Genomic DNA, 20819 nt, shown 5'->3' with positions numbered 1-20819 from the left:
CCTTAACTCTTGTAATAAAGAAAAAAAAAAACCACTAAAACACAATGCAAGATGATTTAAGTGTTATAGAGTACAGACTTGGAAAAAACCAAGTAATAGCAGCAAAATTTGTCTATTACAGAAAAATAAGTATAAAAAAATTGGGTTATGCCAGGCGTGGTTATGCCAGGCACATGCCTTTAAACCTAGCACTTGGGAGGCAGAGGCAGATGGATCTCCATGAGTTTGAGGCCGGCCTGGTCTGCACAGCAAGTTGCAGGCCAGCTAGGGCTTCAGGGAGACCCTGTCTCAAAAAGGAAAAAAAAAATGGGTTAGTAAAAAGTAAACACTGGGACTGGAGAGGTGGGGCTCAGCGGTTAAGAACACTGGTTGTTCTTGCAGAAGACCCAGGTTTGAATCCCAGCACCCACATGGCAGCTTACTGCAGGCAATACATGCATACACATAAAAAAATAATAAATAAAAATTTTTAAAAAGTAAACACCTCAAATTCTCCAAGAAGTTTAGAAATAAACAAACCTTGTGGAAACTTAGATACAACCTAATAAACAGAAACGAAATACAGACGCAATCAGAATGTTAGAAAACAAAACATTAAAAATTGGTTTTCAGTTTTTAAAACAAAATAACAGTTATTTCCATCAGTAACAGACATGAGAGATCACAACACAGTATTACAATGCTTCCTTAGCTTAGCTAACATATTTAGCTTCAGCTCACATAAAATTAATGTTCTACAACAATTGCTAAAAAAGAAATGTAATGAACACTAAAGACATCCTCAGAAAATATAGTTAAGATAAAATATCTATGAATAGCCATTACTGGTGCACATAAAATGCTAATATTAAGGTTGTTTTCTATAACCAGTTTCTATATCACACTATTGCATCTTTTCATGTCAGCAAACATGTATCAATGTTTTAAAGGCTACAGATTTTGTGTGTGTGTGTGTGTGTGTGTGTGTGTGTCTGTCTGTGTGGTAGACATGCACAGATGTGCACATACACGTGGAGAACAGAAATGGACATGGGGTGTATTCCTCAATCACGCTCCACCTTACTTTTTTGTTGTTTCAATGAATATTTATTGAATTTTTGTGTACTTCATACAAAACATCTTAATCTTATACCCCCTCCCCCATCTGCATCCCCATACGCTACCCCCATGGATTTCATGCATTCTGTTACACATGTTAAGGCCTAAGTCAAGATTTGTACCTCGGTGCAAGTTCATCTACTGGAGTCTAGTCAGCCTGTCTAGAGTCTCTCCCTTAAAGATAAACTCTCCCTCATCCAGCAATAATCAGCTGCCAAAAGTTCTTCAGCCTGTTGCCCATTTCCCCAGTTCTATGCTGGATCTTATTTTTAATTATATATATATACACATATGTCTGTGTGGGAATATGTACACATGAATGCAAGTGCCCATGGAAGCCAGAGGTATCAGATTCCCCGGGAGCTAGAGCCACCTTACTTTTTGAGACAGGTTCTCTCAATGAACATGGAGTTCAATGATTTGGCTAGATTAGCTGGCCAGGAAGCCCCAGGACCTCTCCTATCTCTACTTCCCCAGTATTGGGGTTACAGGTGCATGTTACTGTCCCTTTTTTGTTCATTTTTTTTTCCTGATGTTGGTGGTGAGAATTGAACTCAGGTCCTTATGCTTGTGCAGTAAGTACTTTACCTATTAAGTCATCTCCTTAGCCCCAGATTTTTTTTTTAAGGAAGAAAGATTAACTGGCTCAGGGTTTCAGAGATTTCAGTCCATAGTGAAGGCTACAGCTTCTTTCAAATATTCAGAATACCTGAAGGAAAACCAGTCTGACAAATGACCAGACAAACTGACCATTTGCTTACCCTGCCTCCCCACTCCAGGAAGGAGATACAGCCTCCAGCCTAGACATGTGGTTCCTTATCAAAAAGACATCTGGCTCCTTACCAACCACCTTGCAGATGATACTGGTTCCCCATCAGAATTCCACATCTCTCCTTCCAAGACACCACCCAAGAAGGCACAACCCACCTTATGGGATTCTGGGAAAGCATGAGACCCTTTCTGGGGTTTTCTGGGCCCAACTATAAATTCTAGACACCCCCCAACCCAGCACACAACCTATATTCCCTCAGAAAGGCTGCTTGTCCTTCAAAGCTAATAAAGCTACCTACACATCTGTTGAGGTTGGTTTGTACTTCTTTATAATGTCGCCCTTTCATCCCTAATTCTAACAATACCTAAATTCATTTGCTCCTCTATGGCTATTTCTTAATTTTATCATCACAAATAATACATTTTGTAGCTGAGCATGGTGGCACATGCCTTTAATGCCAGCACTTGGGAGGCAGAGGCAGGCAGATCTCTGTGAGTTCAAGACCAGCCTGGTCTACTTTGCAAGTTCCAGGTCAGCTGGGGCTACAGGGAGACCCTGTCTCAAAAAGACAAAAGACAAAAAAAAAAACAAAAACCAAATACTGCATTTTGTATATATGAACAATGATTTTTTTAAAGGACAAGTCTCTAAAAGTGGATCTATTCAAATACAATATAAAAAGCTTTGTGGTTTCCGAAATCTATATTTTACATAAAATTCTAATTCATATATCAGAAAAAATATGAAGTAAAAATTCTTTTAAAAACTTGTGGCTGCTGGGCATGAGGGTACACTCAGGAAGCAGAGGCAGGTGGATCTCTGTAGATCGAGGCCAGCCTGGTCTACATTGCAAGTTCCAGGCCAGTTGGGGCTATAGGGAGGCCCTAAAAAAAAAAAAAAAAAAAAAAAAAAAAAACCAAAAAAATCTTGTGGCTGAGAGGAGACAATCATCACTGCATTTCAGAAGGATGCATTTACAGACTCTATTACAACTTTACATGAAAGAATGATGCTATCCATTGTAGTATAAACTTTAAAGTACAACAATGTGTGAAGGACATAACGCTGCCATGTAAACTAACAGAGACATGCATGCATAAACTTTCTTACCAGCCACACAATATTGCCTAGATTGTCAATGAACACTTTTCCTCTGATTTTTTGGTGCTATAGTAAAGTCATCTTGAACATTCTTGAACAATTGTTAGACAACAAAAAAAGAAGGTTGTCTGAGTGTACCGGAGTTTTTGCATATCACCCACCAAAGTCATGGTAACTGAAGTGTGATAATGTAAGACAGTAGGAGTTATAGTAGTATCTTTCTTACTCAAATCTGGATTAATAGCTCCCACCAACATTCTAAAGGTATACTATACTTTCTGGCCCAATACATAACCACCAAAGAACTTATATTTTAATAGACAAAACAACAAATAAAGGCAAAAACAAGAAAATAGGCCAAAGATATGAACAGGCAAATGATATAAAAGTTATCAATGAGTACTAAGCATATGAAAAATGTTTAATGAAAATATTGTTACAATTCAAAACAATGTGACTTTACAGTAAAACTGTCATTAGAGGTGTAAATTTGTTCAAATCTCAGCCGGGAGTGGTGGCGCATACCAGCACTGGGGAGGCAGAGATAGGCAGAGGACCTCTGTGAGTTCAAGGCCAGGCTGGTCTACATAATGAGTTCCAGGCCAGCTAGGGCTACTAGGAGACCCTGTCTCAAAAAGACAAAAAAAAATTGTTCAAATCTTTTAGAGGGCAACGTGGTAATTTTTATCTTCAATGCATAAAATATTCAGTGCCTTGTACTAGATAAATATTCAAAGACATTGACTGCAGGACTGTTTTAAATAGCCAAGAGCAAAACAACACAAACTGATCAATCACACATCTCTTAAGTGAAACATGGTACCTAAACATATTGAATACTACATACTATTTGTACTATTAGGTATACAGGTGCATAAAATTAAAATTGGAAAGCTCTTAAACTGTCAACAATGATATATTGGAGCAAGGGGGAAAGGGAGGGAGAAGACCATTTATAAAAAACTTTCATTTTCTTTTTCTTTTTTTTTTTGGTCTTTTTGAGACGGGGTCTCCCTGTAGCCCCAGCTGTCCTGGAACTCACTATAGGCGTGCGCCACCACACCCGGATAGAACTTTCATTTTCTAAATAATTTTACATTAAAATTTTCAGAAGCATATATTAGAAAAAATGAGGTATAAATATAGAACTAATAATCTTTATAGGCAATTAAATTCAGTTACAAGTGATAACTAATTATCCTTGATTCCCAGAAACAGAAAATACTTACAATTTTTATCTTGTGTTTTAAGTCTGGATCAATAGTCCCACCAGGTCCAATTTGTGCAATAACTGATTTGAATGTGTTCTCCAACTGTGAAGAAAGAGTCAAGTCACTGTCCTCCCCACTGAAAAAGCAAAGGTAACATATGCTGGTTGTTCTTCTGAGTCTGTGCTACTTCACTCTAGTTCCATTCATTTACCTGCAAATTCCAGGATTTTACTGCTTAGGAGAACTCCAATGTCTCTCTCATCTGTGGATATTAGCTCCAAATCCCTAAATGTGAGTATACATTCTGATATAACCACAGGGGCCAGGAAAATGGAAATGAACTACAGGGATAAAGGGGACGGAGTTCAGCTAGAGAGAGGGGGATATAGGAGAGAGGTGTTTTTAAGGAGGAAATGAGGACAAGGGGATAGTTTAACTGGGGAGGGAGTAGGAAGTGCTATATGGGGGGAGAGGAACTATAAATAATGCTCAGATGGTATGAAAAAAAACAAGTAAATGTATTAGTTCAAAATCCTAGTGAAAAATATACATACAGTAAACATGTATACATGTATACACATGAGTACATGTGTATAGCTGAAGGCTATATAACAAAAACTCAGTGCTGGACAGGAGAAACCTCTCTGAGTTATTGGTCAGGGTAGTCCAAGAGACTCCCAAAATAACACAGGCTATTGCAGTGAACACAAGCTTAGTAATAGCATGCATTACTCTCTCCTTTCTGACAGAGGATGCAATGTGACAAGATGCCTCAAACTCCTGCCACCATGCATTTCCTGCCATGATGGTCTGTACCCTGGAACTATGAGCCAAAATAAACCCTTCCTCCCTTAAATTGCTTTTGTCAGGTATTTTGTAGCAGAAACAAGACAAGTAACTAATACAAAGTATAACTCAACTAGATAGATCCCTGTCCCCATAAACTTGAATATACAGACATGAAACAATCATAAATAAGAATCTAATTATAATTGTGACAAATGTTTAAAAAATAGTTGAGCTACTCTTACCTTTTCACTTTTCTGTGGATTGTAAAATATTAAACTTAGAAACAGAGGCAACATGATAATTACTGGAGGTTGGTGATAAGGGAGGTTGGGGAGATATTGGCCAACAGGCAAAAAATTTCAGTAGACATGAGAAGTCAGTTCAAGAGATCTGTTATACATTATGATGACTTCAGTTAACAATACAGTAACTTGTAAACTGTTGGGGAACCCTGCTGCTAGGGTTGTAGTCCTCCATGTCCAGATAGCTCTAAGGGGCTCGGTGCCATATGGAAGGACTCCCCTTCTCAGCAGAAGGCTTCCTGCTCTCTTCCTGACTTACCCAGAAAGTGCTGCCAAGCACGGATGCCTGACCTTATTTGGAACATGACCTTTGGCATAGTTACCTGGAGTAAAAACTACCCCCAGGTTTTTTCTATATGATAATTAGGCATTGCCCAGTAGTTGGACGATAGGAGCCTACTGCCACATGTAAATAAAGCATACTATGAGCACCTATCAGCTGAAGCATTGGCTACTGCCTCCACACTATATTTTCCCTAGTTCTCCCACTGAATAAACGGAGCTGTTTCACTGAATCTAGAGATGTTTCACTGAGTCTGGAGCTGTTTGCATCACTGAACCTGCCTCCCCGGAAGGGCCTTCTGTCAGTGCTCACTGGCCGTCCTGACCCCGCTCGTAGCTTCTGCTCCCTTTGTCCTTGTGGAGCGGTGGCCAATGACCCATGAGGAGAGGGAGCGACCCCACAGTAAACTTCTAAGCAAATGTAAATGTTTTTACTATGAAAAACTGACAAGCCTCTAAGGTAATGTATATGTTCAAGAGTTTGACTTAGCTATTCCAAAAATATATACACATAACACATACTATATACTATAAACACAATTTTAGTTGTCATTTTAGCAAGACAAATATGTGTTTGTGTGGGATGTGTGTGTGTGTGAGGGAGAGTGAGCGAGAGAGAGAGAATATATCACCATATAGACCTTCAAAACTGAGTGATCATTAAACAACTTCAACTTCATTCCAATATATGACAACCTAGTTGAAAGGACAGCTCCTTGAAAAACAAAGTATCAGAATTTATTCAAGGGGAAAAGAAACAGGAAAACTGAGCAACCTTGTGTCTGGTCAAGAAACTAAGCGTACAGTTTAAAATTGTTTCCACAAAGAAAGTTTCAGATCCAATTTGTTTCACTAATAAAATTTGAAAATTAAGAGGAACCAATACCAATGCTACATAAACTTTCAGAGTAAGAAGAAGTAGAAAAATTTCCCCATTTTATAAGGCTTATATACCATCCTAAAAGTTTATAAGAAAATTATAGAGGCCAGAGAGATGGCTCAGCGGCTAAGAGCACTTATTGCACTTCCAACCTGAGTTCAGTTCCCAGCACCCAACAATCACACAGACACACACATATACACATAAATTTCAAAAGTCTTAAAGAAAAAAAAAACAAACACAAAAAATGTTTTTAAAAGATGTATTTATGGGGCTGGAGAGATGGCTCAGCAGTTAAGAGCACTGACTGCTCTTGCAGAGGACCGGGGTTGCTCTTGCAGAGGACCCAGGTTCAATTCCCAGCACCCACATGGCAGCTACAAACCACCCTTAACTCCAGTTCCAGGGGAATCTGATGCCCTCTTCTGACCTCTGCAGCATTGCACGACATGGGTGCACTCACGTACATGCAGGCAATATAGTCATACAGATAAAATAAAAATAATAAATTTAAAAAAGATGTATTTATTATGTGTATATATGTGTACCTGGCGAGTTTATGTGCATCATGTGTTTTAAGTGTCCATGGAGGTGAGAAGGCATGGAATCCCATGGAACTGGAGTTACAGCCAGTGATGAGCCACCTGATATGGGTTCTGGGAACCAAACTTTGGCTCTCTGTAAAAGAAGTAAGTGCTCTTAAATCACTGGGTTATTTCTCCAGTTCAACACAAAAATCTTTAACAAAATATTAGCAGATTGAATGTAGCAATATGTAAAAAGATACTACGTGATGACCAAGCAGGAAACATCCAGCCATATCTGGAAAGCTTATTATTTTAAGAACAATATAATTTAAAAAAATCTCTATCATACTCTCAACAAATGGAGAAAAAAGCATGTCAAAATCCAACATAGTCTCAGAAAATGTTCTCAGAAACCAGAAATAGAATGACTTTCCCCCAATAATTTCTCCAATAATTTCCCAGTAAGGAGAATCCATGTATATTTTCAAAAGCTGTAGCTAGCATCAGAGTTAATGTTGAAAGACTGGCTTTTTCCCCTACGACAGTCAGGGCAAAAATGTCCATTCTCATCATCTCTATTTGGATTGGCCTAATACTAGGACTAGCCTAGGCAGCAGGGGACAGAGAACACACTGAGTGAAAAAGAGGTAAAACTGTCTTTTCATCCAGAAAGCAAAATGATCTATGTAGGAAAAAAAAAGCTTTATTTCTACAAAATAGCTACTTGAAAGATGTGAATAGTCAAATTGAGCTCATTGACTACCTTGACTCAAGATTATAAGGCACAAGGTCCTTTCTGTGTGCTAGTAATGATTAATTTGAAATTTTAATCTTTGTATAATAAAAATATGAAAGATGTAAGAAAGACATTTAACAAAATGTATGCAAGCTTTATACACTGAAATCTATTATGCACTGCTGAAAGGATTTAAAGACAAGAATAAATGGAGATATATCATTTTCTTGAATCCTGAGACTCATTATAAGGATATCATTTATCTCCAAACTTCTCTAGAATAGTCAATGAAATTATAATCAAAATGGGTTTGTTTTGAGTAAAAATTAAGAGATTAATGGAGAATTAAAAATATATGGAAATGCAAAAACCTAGAAGAGCCAAAACAATTGTGAGAAATATCAAATTTGCAGGGCTCAACTATATAATTTCAAGCTATTATAAAGTAACAGCAATCTAGAAATATCGACGTGGTAAGGGAAAAAAAATGTCTGTTCAACAAACAGTGCCAGAATAACTGCTCTCCCTATTCACAGAACTTGGATGCATACTTGGTGCATCATATAAAAATTAATCTGAAATGGACACAGACCTAAATATAAAATCTAAAACCCAAAATTCTAGAAAAAAATGTAAAAGTTTTGTTACTTTGCATTAAGCAAAGATCTATTTGGTAAACAAGAATCATTAAGAGAAAACTGAACAAATTAGACTTTGCCAAAATTCAAGACTTTGATCTTATGAAAGACAAGATTAAGAAAAGGGAGAGTCAAGCCATAGATAGGAGAAAAGGTTTGCAAAATATGTCCATGTTATAAACAAGTAAACAGGAGAAGGCAGAGAATTGATAAAAAGGCCTTTTCTTACTGGCACCCCTCACCTCTTACCAATCAACAGTAACCACAGGAGATGGTTAGTTAAATTGGAAATCAATGAATGGCCTCAATTTTTAAAAGGTCAACTTCTCTATCAGATCTAAGTGATAACACTACTGAACTTAAAAGCTATTTTCAATATATTTCTATCTCTGAACCTTACCTGGTTTAATTTTTCTGTGTGGTTTAGACTTGAGGTCTCTACTGCATTGAAGGTGGGAGTCTTCTCCATGTTCAGTACTTGCTTTGGTGGGTCCATGTTTGAAGTAGACTGTGAAAAGCGTGTCTTTGCTATTGGGAATCCTGTAGAATATGACCCCTGTTGTTTCATTCTAAATGGCTGAGTAAAATTTTTACCTTTTGTGAATAACAGAAGAAAAAAACAAATTGTAACTAGCAATTTCCTGGGATTTATAAAGAGAGACTACTAGCTTGGCATGGTGGCACACGCCTTTAATCCCAGCACTTTGGAGGCAGAGGCAGGCGGATCTCTGCGAGTTCAAAGCCAGCCTGGTCTACATAATAAGTTCCAGGACAGCTGGGGCTACAGGGAGACCCTGTCTCAAAAAGATTTTAAAAAAAAAGGAAAAATAAAGAGACACTACTGTGAGCTAACAGTAAAACTTAAAAGTAAAAATTAAGGAACATGGACATTTTTATAAAAATTCAATAAAACATGCATACAATATGAGTAATTAGTTATCCAAAAAAAAATCCCAAGAAACTATGTTACTGAAAAGACAGGTGTTCTCTAAAATGCCACATAAGGTCGCCTTAATATAATTATTGAGAGAGAGCATTTTATAGGTAAAAAACCTTAAAAACTTTATTTCATTTCAAAGATCAAACAATCTCCAACCAAGAAGTATGATTGGAATTGTGCTTCTCAAACTGGACGACCACCTAATAGTACAAGGAAAGACAGGTGGAAATACTACAAAGGACAGGATTCCAAAATCTAAACTTTCTTCGGTATGTGTGGGAAGGATGGACCACTGGGGAAATGGATTCTGTAGAACAACATGGATGACTGATCACTAGGAATCATCATGGTCTAGTTTACCCCCAACCCCCAAATCAAGTTTACTAAATATACAAATTATTTCTGATATACTGAAGAAAAGGAAAAGGAGTCATGGATGGAAAACATGAATAAGCCAATCACCAGGAAAGAATCTCTACTCCCACTAGTCAATAAATTGGCAAACTGCTTTATATAGCATTTTTTTTCCTGCTTTTCTTCTCTTTTTGTAGTCCTGGAGATCAAACCCAGGGCCTTGCACATGTTAGTGGAGTGCTCTACCACTGAGTCATATCCCCAGCCCTTCTGTATGTTTAACAGCATGACTGAGTCTTCCTAAGTCTGAGTCCCTGAATCAGAATACTGATAGGGTAGAGGGTAAATAGACCTTCAATACTAAGTGGCCTCCACATCTTTCAATGACCACCACATATCAAGCTACATTACCCACAAGTTTAAGTACTGCTTTGCAAACTCATGACACATTCTCAGAATTCACCTATATTAATCTAAATGCAGACTTTCTAGAAAGTGAACAATTAGTGAAATAAGCATAAGATCTTCCGAAAGAGGCTCCCCCTTCCTGTTCAGTGTATAAATTCTACCTGTCTAAGGAGATGGTCTAGGGAGATGGAATATGAATGATTACATTATCCTTGAGTCTTACCTACCACATATTACGAATTTACTAAATGCCAAGATCTTTACAGATCTTGTTTCATGTAAGGTCCTCAGTACAACTTCAAGTAGCAAGTATTATATCTATTGCAGAGATTTGGAAAGTAAGGATTAGGCAGATTAATTTCCCTGAGATTATTCAACTTCCAAGTGGCAGAGACAGGTTTTAACTTAAAACTTGTAGCGTTTGGCCACACGGTTGCCTCTGTGTGTGTGTGTGCCCGGACTGCTCTAACATTTGCTCAACCACAACACAGTCGTTAATGCTAACACTCTTACCTGCTGGCCATCCTCTCTGCTTTTCCTCGGATAGACTCTTTTTCAGTGTCAACAAAGAACCTGCTCTGGTCTGCTCTACAGAAATGACATCCGAAGCTGCACTGAGCACTTCAAACATAGAGAGGAATCCATACTGCATATATTGAAATGACCGTCCAAATCGCTTGGCAAATGCCTTTTCAAAGTCAGAAAGGAGAACAGGAGACAATGCCAAAAGGTCTTTCAACTCACTCTTCACAACAGCTGGAAGAATAGGGGGCACCCTTCCTCGGTAAGGCACTCGACCAGAGCAAACACTGGTTCTTCCCGTTTGCATGGAGTTTTGAGCCTTATGCCTCCTCCTCTGCTTTGCAACTAAGCTTGCTATTCCTTTGGTGGATTCATCTGGAATGGCTAAAGGAAGGGGAGGGAGAAGAAACCACTTTCATGTAAAAATTTCATTCCTTTATCCTGTTTTTAAAAATTATTTTTTTATTTTATGTGTATGAGTGTTATGCCTGCATAAAAAGTGCACCTGTGTCCTGCAATGCCTGTGGAGGACAGAAGAGAGCTTCCAATCTCCTGGAACTGGAGTTCTGGACAGTTGTCAGCCACCATGTGAGTGCTGAGATTTGAACCCTGGTCTTCTGCAAGAGCATCCAGTGCCCCTAACTGCTGAGCCACCTCTCCACCAACCCCCGCCCCTTTATCCTTTGTAACTGCAGTTACACAGCCAATTTTTAACTCTCCAAGGAGCTGTTAATAGAAGTAGCATAATAACATAAAGCCCTTGATTCCACCATTTCTTACATTCCGGGCAACAGCTTGGGAGCTCCTCTACCAGAAGATGAAAGAGAACCCAATGTAGCATTACTGCTAATTGACTCCTGAAGATTTGAATCCCTGGGGTGAACAACAAACTTGCCTACAAGGACTCCTGTGTGTCCCATGAAATTTAATTAGTCTTTATAATTGAAAAATCACACTGTTCTGTTTCTCCTGAAACCATGAACGGTGGTTTGAATGAAAATGTCTCCCATAGACTCCAAGTATTTAGATACTTGGTCCCCAGTGTGTGGTGCTATTTGGAGAGGGGCATGGAACTTTTAGGAGGTGTGACCATGCTGGAGCACTTGGTTGGGCGGGTGCGCAGCTCTGAGAGTTCTTAAGCCTTCGGGGATTTCCAATCCAGCTCTGCTTCCTGTGCACATGCTTAAAGATGTGACTGCTAGGCTTTCTGGAGCTGGGCTTTCTGCTCCCACCAACTCTGGGCCCTGCCTTTCTTTCTATTATGGACGGACTCCAACCCTCTGGAACCCTAATCCCAAACAAGCTCTTCCTTTTATAAGTTTCCGTGGGCACAATGTTTTATCACAGAAACAGAAAACTAATAAAACACCATGCAAATTAGGTCTCTTTTTTTTTCTAGAGAACAGTTTAAGTTTGCACCACAACCTCAAAGGTTGTGACCACCACTGCCTGGATTAAAATCCACTGCCCTGAGATACAGGATAACTGCACAGCTAGAACAGTTCTGCCACTGATTTAATTTCAAAGTTTCTAGATCTTCGGAAGTCTTAAACCTACCTTTTAGGATTACTGTGCCATCCCCAAAGGGGCAGACACTAACCACGTCAGGCATGTCCAACACCAGCTCCATAGTGGACCGATACCCAAGGATTCGGAGTGGTAGATGGTTGCCAACCATCAAAAGGTATTCCTTTTCCAACTGCTGTGGGCTCAAACCATCTTTGGTGGAAATAAGAAGTGACCTTATCTCTTTCCTCAGACAGTCCTGTACACGTTCTTGTTCAGACATCTTGCACTATGGGATTTAAGATAACATTGCTCATGAGAAAAACGAGCCCAAACCATGGGAAAACAAGAGCAATGTTAAATGAGTAGTAATGGAACAGTGACAGGTGCGTTCTGAAGGCGGTAAGGCCTATCCAATGCGTGTTTTGAGGCTTGTGCACCTCAACCCGTCGTCCAACAGAACAAACCCCCAAAGCACGAATCTACGCGGGTCTCAGAAATCAGCGCGCCTGGCCGGCGTGATTCGTCCCAGCTGGGTTCTGGTCACGGAGATCACACGCTCCGCCTGCACACGGGCCGCCTGCACACGCGCCGCCAGCACACGCTTCGCGTACCGGGACCACGCCGCGGGCTCCCCTTCCGCTCACCGCTAGCCCACCCCCGCCTGCCCCCACTCAGCTGCACTCTGCCCTGGGTAGATGGGGGCCCTGCCCCACCTCGGCGTCCCTCACTGTCCCCAACTAGTTCTCTCATCTGCCCCGCGGTCTTCCGCGCCTGAGGCTAGAGGGCAGCTGAGGGCGCGGGTACCTGGCTGCAGCTCGCAGGCCTCGCTCCCCGTGCCCGCCCAGCCGTTGAGCGCCGCGAAGACCCGGGGCGCTCCAGGAGGGCAGCCGAGACGTCTGAGAGGCCCGCGCCTGCGCACTGCGGGTCTTCAGCGCCTCAGCCAAGTGCAGCGTTCCACACGAGGCGGGCGCAGCGGGTGCGACGGTTGGTGCAGGCCGACGCCGGTGCGGCCTTGACGGGTCCCTGCTGTCCGCTGCCCGGCTGCGCTCCGAGGCCCGCCTTCCTCCTGACACAGGTGTGGCTGCCTCACCTCCACCTGGCCGCCCTGACTTTAAAAAGGGGGCGAAAGAGAGGGACTATTAAAGGACAAGACTTACATTGCTGGCTTAGAGTAGAATGGGGTGATTAGTAAGTTAAAAGGAAAATTATAAAGCTCAAAGATGGACCCAAACATTGCAATATTTGAATGACAAATTTTAGAAACAAGGAACACATCTTCAGATTTTAAGAGCCCACGACTCAGAATAAGTAATGGAGAAAAAAAAAAAAAAAAATCCTATCTTAGACAAAGCCCAGAAGAAAGGTAGTCACGAGATTTTATATAGAAACAGATCATCATAAAACAATGGAAATTAGATTGCCATTGGAACAAAATCTTCACAGCTGAATCTGGTATCCCTTTACTCAGGCAATTCATCATTAAAAAGGGCTGGAGTTATTTTCAGACGTGCAAGATTCAGAAAACACCATTTCAATGAATGACTCCCACCAAATGAGCAACGGATTCAGTTATCATCCCAGAGTCTCATGCTCAATAGTGGGAGATAATAAAAGATAACAGATACTGAGCTGTAAATTGCGACTTCACTAAGCCACATTACAGCGATCCTTAAAGAAGTTGACTCAGCATTTGTTTTAATGCTGAAAGGACTGCTGAGAACCTGTTCCTTCAGATATCTCTCAGAACTGTGCTTCATTCATTCTTTAATTGAAGCAGTATATCCAGCATGAAATAGGGAAGTAGAAGTCAGGACTCACCCTTTGTCACAGACTTACCCTTTAATCCCTAGGCCTAGATATCACACACTCAATTTTTCTCGCTTTTTGCAATGATATGTAAAGCATGCATATCCACATTCATACACTAACTTGGATGGGGGGCAGGGGAGAGGAGAGGTCCTGAGCTCACATGCCCAGGTCACAAGAGGAGCACACAGCTTGTTTACATTATAAGCAGTAAGTTTTTGGTTGCAAGGTCAGGTAAAGTATTTAGGCCAGATTATTGTCCATATTGTAAAGGTCATTCCTATACTGTGTTCCTTACTATAATGGCCCCAAATTGTAATAGCCAAAGTAACTTCGTTTTGTATAAAGCAGCCACTTCAAACTTCAAAAGATAGAAAAACGGCCAGCTTCAAGGTCATGTCTGAACTTAGTTGTTTTCCTTTAGAAGAGTGTTCTTTGAAGTAGCTGACCAAAGAAAGGAAAGTATCACGTCTTAGACACTGAAGCTATACTTCTTGCCTAGCCAAGAGAACTAACCAAAACTGTCCTGTCTTCTTGGTAGAATGCTGAAATAATAGTCAGAAAGTTCCTTACTGTCAAGGTCGCTATACATCTGTTAAGGACTACAAATGCTTGTTTTGGCTTCTGTAATTTGCTTACCTGCTAACTTGGGCTGTCTTGACCCTACTCAGGACCACCTGGTATTACTCATGTGTGAAGAAATTCTTGTGGTTTTTGCCTTTATAAGTTGGTTCTGCCCTCCCCTCAGGGCCGTGGGTCCTGAATCTAAGGGGCCACAGGTGGCTATAGCCGTAATAACTTTGACCAATTAAAATTTGAAATTGTATCTAGTGGTCTTTTCCCAGTGGTTTCCAACTCCATAACACAGCTCACCTAATTTTATTCTTTATAACTCAGAGAAAGTTATAATCCCCATTTTTGTTTTGTTTTGAGACACGGTTCCACCATGTAGCCTAGGCTGGCCTCTAGCTTGCTAAGATTCTCCTGCATCTGCCTCTAAGTGCTGGAATTACAGGTGTGCACCACCACCCATGGCTTTGATCCCTGCTTTAAAGCAAAGCATCTGATACACAGATATGAACAAGGATGTAAACAACTGGTGGGTACTTTTCTAGTTTCATTTCTGTTAATGTGATCAAATACCCTGACAAAAAGAAACTTAGAAGGAGAAAGTTTATTTCAGCTCACAAATCCAGGTAATAGGCTGTCATTGGGGAGAAGTCAAGGCAGGAGCCTGAAGCAGCTGGTCACAGCCACAGTCTCGAGCAGAGAGAGGATAAAGGCATGCTTAGTGCTCAGCTGGTTTTTTCTTTACTCTTACATAATCCGGGGCTCAAACTTGGGGAAAGTTTTGAGCATTTATGGTGGGTCTTCTCCTTAATTAACCCAATTAAGAAAATACTTTGTGGGGGCTGGGGAGATGGCTCAGCGGTTAAGAGCACTGACTGCTCTTGCAGAGGACCCAGGTTCAATTCCCAGCACATACATGGTGGCTAACATCCATCTGTAATTCCAGTTCTAGGGGAATCTGAAGCTCTCTTCTGACCTCTGTGGGCATTGCACGACATGAGTACACTTACATATATGCAGGCAATACACTCATACAAATTAAAAAATAAATCTCTTGCAGGCATTCCTACAGGTCAGCCTGCTGTAGATAATCTTTCATTGTGACCCATCCCAGGGAATTTAGGTTGTGTCAAGCTGACAAACTAACCATCACAAGTAGTAAAAATTTATGATTGAATAAAAGTTACTGGAGAGAGGAGAAGAGAGATTCTAGAACTAAATTCCAAGGTCAGTAACTGCAAACCATTTGAAGCTGCACTTGCTTCATTAAGGAGCAATGTTCCCTATTTGGAAGGGTAGCTATAATTGGGATAAGCATGGGAACTGTCACAGTGGCATCTGTCCTTCAGTGTTGACACTTCTGCAGTTCTCCAGGGATGTGACACTGCTTCCAATGTGCTGGATTTGACACACTTGATGCTTCCTATCAGAAAATTCCTTACTCCATGATTGAGAATATCAACATAGATGTTCTACCCATTGCTAAAATTATTCCAACAATTCGCTTGGCAACTAAAACTTATAACCAGTAGCTAAATTCACAGTGCCACTATCCCTATAGCAAGGCAAACTTGGACCAGAATACCATTCGTTTTTCTGCTAACCCATATAAGCTTAAAATAGTGATAGCATACAATGACTGAAATTATTGATGGTTTGGATGTTTGTTTTTGAGACAGGGTCTTCTTGTAACTTCAGCTGACCTAAAACTGGCTATGTAGATCAGACTGGCCCCAACTCACAGAGATCTGTCTGATTTCGCCCCCCAAATACTGGTATTAAAGGTCATGCCTGGCACTATTGTTAGTTTGGAATTGGCACATGGTGGTCACTGGAAAGTTTGGGTATTTTCTTTTCTCCAGAATAGTTATCTGTAAGGAATTTCATAGCCTTTGAAGAAAGCCTGAGATGTTTGCCATCTTGAGTCCAGCATTCCACAGCATCCTCCAGATGAGAGAAAAACCTACCACTTTCCTTGACCTACATTCCCTCCTAGCTTGTCCTTCACAACTAAATCCTTAAAGAGTCTACACTCAGTGTGTATGCTCATATGTCTGGGCTATGCTTGAAAGGCTGTGGATCTGGAATCTGAGCTAGAGCTCAAAATAGGGTGCTAAGTCATGTCTTTAATAGATCATAAGAGGTCTGTTCTTAAGACCTAAAAAGCCTGTGTTTTGCTGGTTTGTTTTTGTTGCTACACAAAACAGTCTTAGTGAGTTGCTGAGTTCATTACTTGGGATCCTACAGATAATGACCAACCACCCAAAAGCTCTGTAGGTCAGGCCACTGTGTTTTCACTGTTTGTTATGATCACAGCCTACTTTCTGTCTTGTAATTAACTGCCTCCACATGGTCTCCTCCCAACTCTGCTTTCATCTGGGAGTATATATTGCAGTTGCTCCTACAAACATTATTGCCTTAGGAAAGTCTCTAGGTGTGTGTGTGTGTGTGTGTGCATGTGTGTAAAGTTTCTGGGGCTTTAGTATTTGTTGGGGATTGAACCTAGGGCCTTTGTGCATGCTAGGCAAGCACTATACTCTCAGCTACAATCCCAGCCTGAGAGGACATTTTGAAGAACACAGTGAAAGACTGGTGAGTTAAAATCACATGATAGATTCAGTACAGTATTCCTATCTCCCAAGTTTTTTTTTTTAATCATTAATGCCTACTTTGGGGTCATTTGATGCCAACGTTCAACTCTGTTGCCATAGAAATTACTCCTAGCCTTTGACATCCCTCTTAGACTTCTTACCTAGTCCTACCCCACCACTGGAAAATAACTTTGCTCCAGCCCCTATTGAAAATGGAAATTTTCATCCATGAGCATCATCAACCTCCAGTAAGGCCTTGCCTCACATCTTCCCTTCTAGTCTCTTTCCTGTTCTTCATTCTTTTCCCCCAATACCTCTTGAATCATAAGCTTGCTCTTCAGTTATTATTACACAATCTTATGTTTAAACAGCTCTCTTTTTTAAAAAAAAATTATTTTATTTTGTGTGTCTAAGTGCATTGCCTGCATGTACGTAAGTGCACCCATATTGTTTAGTGCCCACAGAGGTCAGAAAAGGGTGTTAGATCTTCTGGAACTGGAGTTACGGACAGTTGTTAGCTGTTGGTGCTGGGAACCAAACCAGGTCCTCTGCAAAAGCAGCCAGTACTCTTAACCTCTGAGCCATCTCTCCAGCCCCTGTTTCAACATCTCTTTATGGGCTCCTATAACACAAAATTATGCTGATTCTTTTTATCTTACACAGAGATGGAAAAAGAGCCAGAAAGACCTTTCCTTGACCTACATCCCCTTCTAGCCTCTCCTTCACAACTAAATCCTTAGAGTTCACATTCAGTTTTTCCTCCACAAGTCACCACTTAGTATAAAGCAATCAGCCTTTTGCTCAGGACATCTTAAGTTACTTTTACCAAAACAAATCTTTTAATTGGTAAAGACAATCTTCTGACAAGTGTCATGAACTTTTTCAGTCTTTTCGTCTTTGATCTCTGCTCTTTACTATTGGTGAGTCTCTTCTCTGTGTGCTTCTATGATGGTGCTGCCCATGCTTGGCTCTTAGCCTTCTATTTCTGTTATTGAATGTTCATGTACAGTTAGCATGTTCCTGCTCTTCTCCTTTTTACTCTTCCCCTTCGTTCACTCATAGCTTCTTCACCTTCAGTAGTGTCTTCTAAAAGGCATGTTCACTCAAGCAACCAATACCTTTTAACTCCTACTGAGTGCCAGGCCTGTCCTAGGAGATTGGCTACCACAACGAGCAAATCAAAAGTTCCTGTTTATCTGGAACTTACTAAGGATAAGTGATAAATAAATATGTAATTCATAATGTCAAGTAATGGTAAGTACTCTTTAAAACAAGGCAGAGTGACTGAGAGCCCACTGTTTTACTCGGAGTATTCAGAAAACACTTTTGTTTAATTTCTATCATGGTGGTTCTCAGACCAACCACCTCACCTGGGAATTTGTTAAAAATGCAGATTCTCAGGCTCCACTCCAGCTGCACTGAATCAGAAAGGGGGAGCTGGCTCCAGTGTGAAGTCCAACAGTCTAATAAACCTTCTCTTCCTCATCCTCTCTTCCCCCTTCCTTGAGACAGGGTCTCACTGTGTAGCTCTGGCTGGCCTGGAACTCACGATGTTAACCAGGCATCCTCGAATTCACGGAGAACCTCCTGCCTCTGTTTCCCAAGTGTGCACCACCACACCCTGCCCAACAAACCCTCCTGCAGAAAGTGATTCTGATGCAGGACCTAGATCAGTTTTCTGCTGTGCCATGAATAGATTTCAGGTATGCAGCCCAATACTGATTTTCTCATGCCATAAGGGCAGCCTGGGGTTAGCTGGGAAGAGAGGTACAAGGAAGCTTCCGGTGTAAAGTAGCCTCCACTCCAGCTGAAAAGGCAACAAAGTAGGATCGGCAGGCCTGACCATAGGCCTATGGTGTGGGGGAGTACAATAAAAGCCATTGGACACTAATCTGCTGCATAGCACTGAATGCTTCCAAGGATCATAAAATGTCAAAATTTGTTGATGAAAGAAACACTATTAGATTCTTCAACTGCTGAAATTTTCTAAGTGATTGTAAAACTGACTTTAAAATCCTTTTAAATTGTGTAAACATGTTTTCTCATAAATGGTAACAAATATTTAAAAAGCTCATCACTTAAATTTCATGCAGCCATTTCAAACATAAAAGGTATACATGTAGAAGTAAACTCTCTATTCAATCTTAAATTTGGATGAAGTGGTTTTTGTATACAAATTTAACATGCAAATATTAAATGTCTAATGCTTCTTTTTCAAAAATTTTATGTGTATGAGTGTTATGCATGTAAGTGTACCATGATGTGCATTGCTGTCGGAGGCCAGAAGAGGATCACTTGGAACTGGAGTTATAGACAGCTATTAACTGCCATGTGGGTACTGGAAATTGAACCCAGGTCCTCTGCAAGAGTAGTCAAGTGCTCTTAACCACTGAACCATCTCTCCAGCCCCCCCCTAGTATTTCTTAAACTATGATTATATATCAGAAATATAAGTAAAGGCTGAGGGTGTAGCTCAGTGGTACAGCATTTACCTGGTATGTGCAAAGTCCTGGATTGGATCTCTAGCGCTCTCTCTCTCTCTCTCTCTCTCTCTCTCTCCCTCCCTCTCTCTCTCTCTCATGGGTCTGTGTCTGTATCTATATCTGTGTGTGTAGTTTTCTCACCAAGCCTATAGATGTTCTTAAATCCTCTCAGGTATACTACTCTTCTCAAATAGTAGTTTTTGTTTGTTTACTCCTGCACTCAGATGGCTCCTTACCAAGGCTCTCTCTGCAACCACCAAAACTAGTAAGTCTATGCCGGGTGTGGTGACACACACCTTTAATCTTAGCCCTCAGGAGGCAGAGGCAGGTGAATATCTATGAGATGCAGGCCAGCTCTACATAGTGAGTTCCACGCAGGCTGGGACTAGGGAGACCCTGTCAAAAAAAATTAAGAGGCGTGTGTATCTTTAGAGATCTTTAGTGGTGGCAGCAGAAAGGTTATAAATTTAAGTTACCCAAGTCACAGCTGCCCAGGATCACTTTTTCATATGTTGCTCTTTCATGTCCCGCCAGAGTGCCCTGCATCCATAGTCAGCAACTGGTTTCTTGACCACAGAAATACCTTCTGTCCTGAGCTTCAAATGCTAATTTGCATGTCTACCAAGCATTTCCAGAGATCCTACAGATGCTGCTGGCAAGCTCAGTATTTCTGAAGCTGAACCTGATACCTTCAAGCATTATCAACTTCTTGTCTGGTATTTCCTCAGATGTCTGCACCATCCACCAACCACTTTTTCCTCCAAAGTCAGCACCTTTTATTGCCATCTAAACACATCTTCCTTCTCACCTGGATTATTGTAAGAGCCTCCTCACTATTGAAAGCCTCTCTGCCGCCATCCTTTTCTCCATTTCAATTCACCTTTACATCATCTGTAATGTGACACTTCTAATTTGAAAATCTGACCAATTATTCCTTCCTTAAACATCTTAAGATCCTTATTTTGTCTATAAGATAAAACCCAAATTCTTTATACAATATAAAAGGTGTTACATTTTTATAGCTGCCTAAGTCTGGTGACCTAAGTTCAATCTCTGGGACACACATGATGGAGAGAGCCTACTCCCCCAACTTGTCCTGTGATCTCCACATATACACATACATAGATACACACACACACATGCATACACACACACACATTTAATAAAAATAAAAAAGCAAGGCCTATATGCTTACCATAAGAAACCTACTTTAGGGCTAGAGAGATGGCTCAGCAGTCAAGAACACTGACTGTTCTTGCAGAAGACCTGGGTTTGAATCCCAGCACCTACATGGCAGCTA

At 40.7% G+C, this 20819-nt stretch overlaps 1 protein-coding gene across 5 annotated transcripts in view; it reads right to left on the bottom strand.

Annotated features, from left to right (window-relative positions):
- Tdrd5 (tudor domain containing 5) overlaps positions 1-12349 on the bottom strand; it is a 71658-nt gene extending 59309 nt beyond the window's left edge. For 3 of the 5 annotated variants that reach the window (XM_008826140.2, XM_029560208.1, XM_029560209.1), the window contains exons 1-5: positions 12118-12349; positions 10552-10944; positions 8737-8930; positions 4201-4284; positions 485-541 (exon numbers count right to left, since the gene is read on the bottom strand). In XM_008826140.2, the coding sequence (XP_008824362.1) occupies positions 485-541; positions 4201-4284; positions 8737-8930; positions 10552-10944; positions 12118-12349 (960 nt within the window). Of the gene's footprint in view, positions 1-484; positions 542-4200; positions 4285-8736; positions 8931-9473; positions 9477-10551; positions 10945-12117 lie in introns of all 5 variants that reach the window. The other 2 variants (XM_029560210.1, XM_008826142.2) reach the window with 2 other exon arrangements.
- Between the last annotated feature and the right edge of the window lie 8470 nt (positions 12350-20819).

Source organism: Nannospalax galili, unplaced genomic scaffold (genome assembly GCF_000622305.1).
Source record: "Nannospalax galili isolate Female #2095 unplaced genomic scaffold, S.galili_v1.0 scaffold429, whole genome shotgun sequence".
NCBI classification, from domain to species: domain Eukaryota; kingdom Metazoa; phylum Chordata; class Mammalia; order Rodentia; family Spalacidae; genus Nannospalax; species Nannospalax galili.
This window is presented reverse-complemented; position numbering and strand designations above follow the sequence as displayed.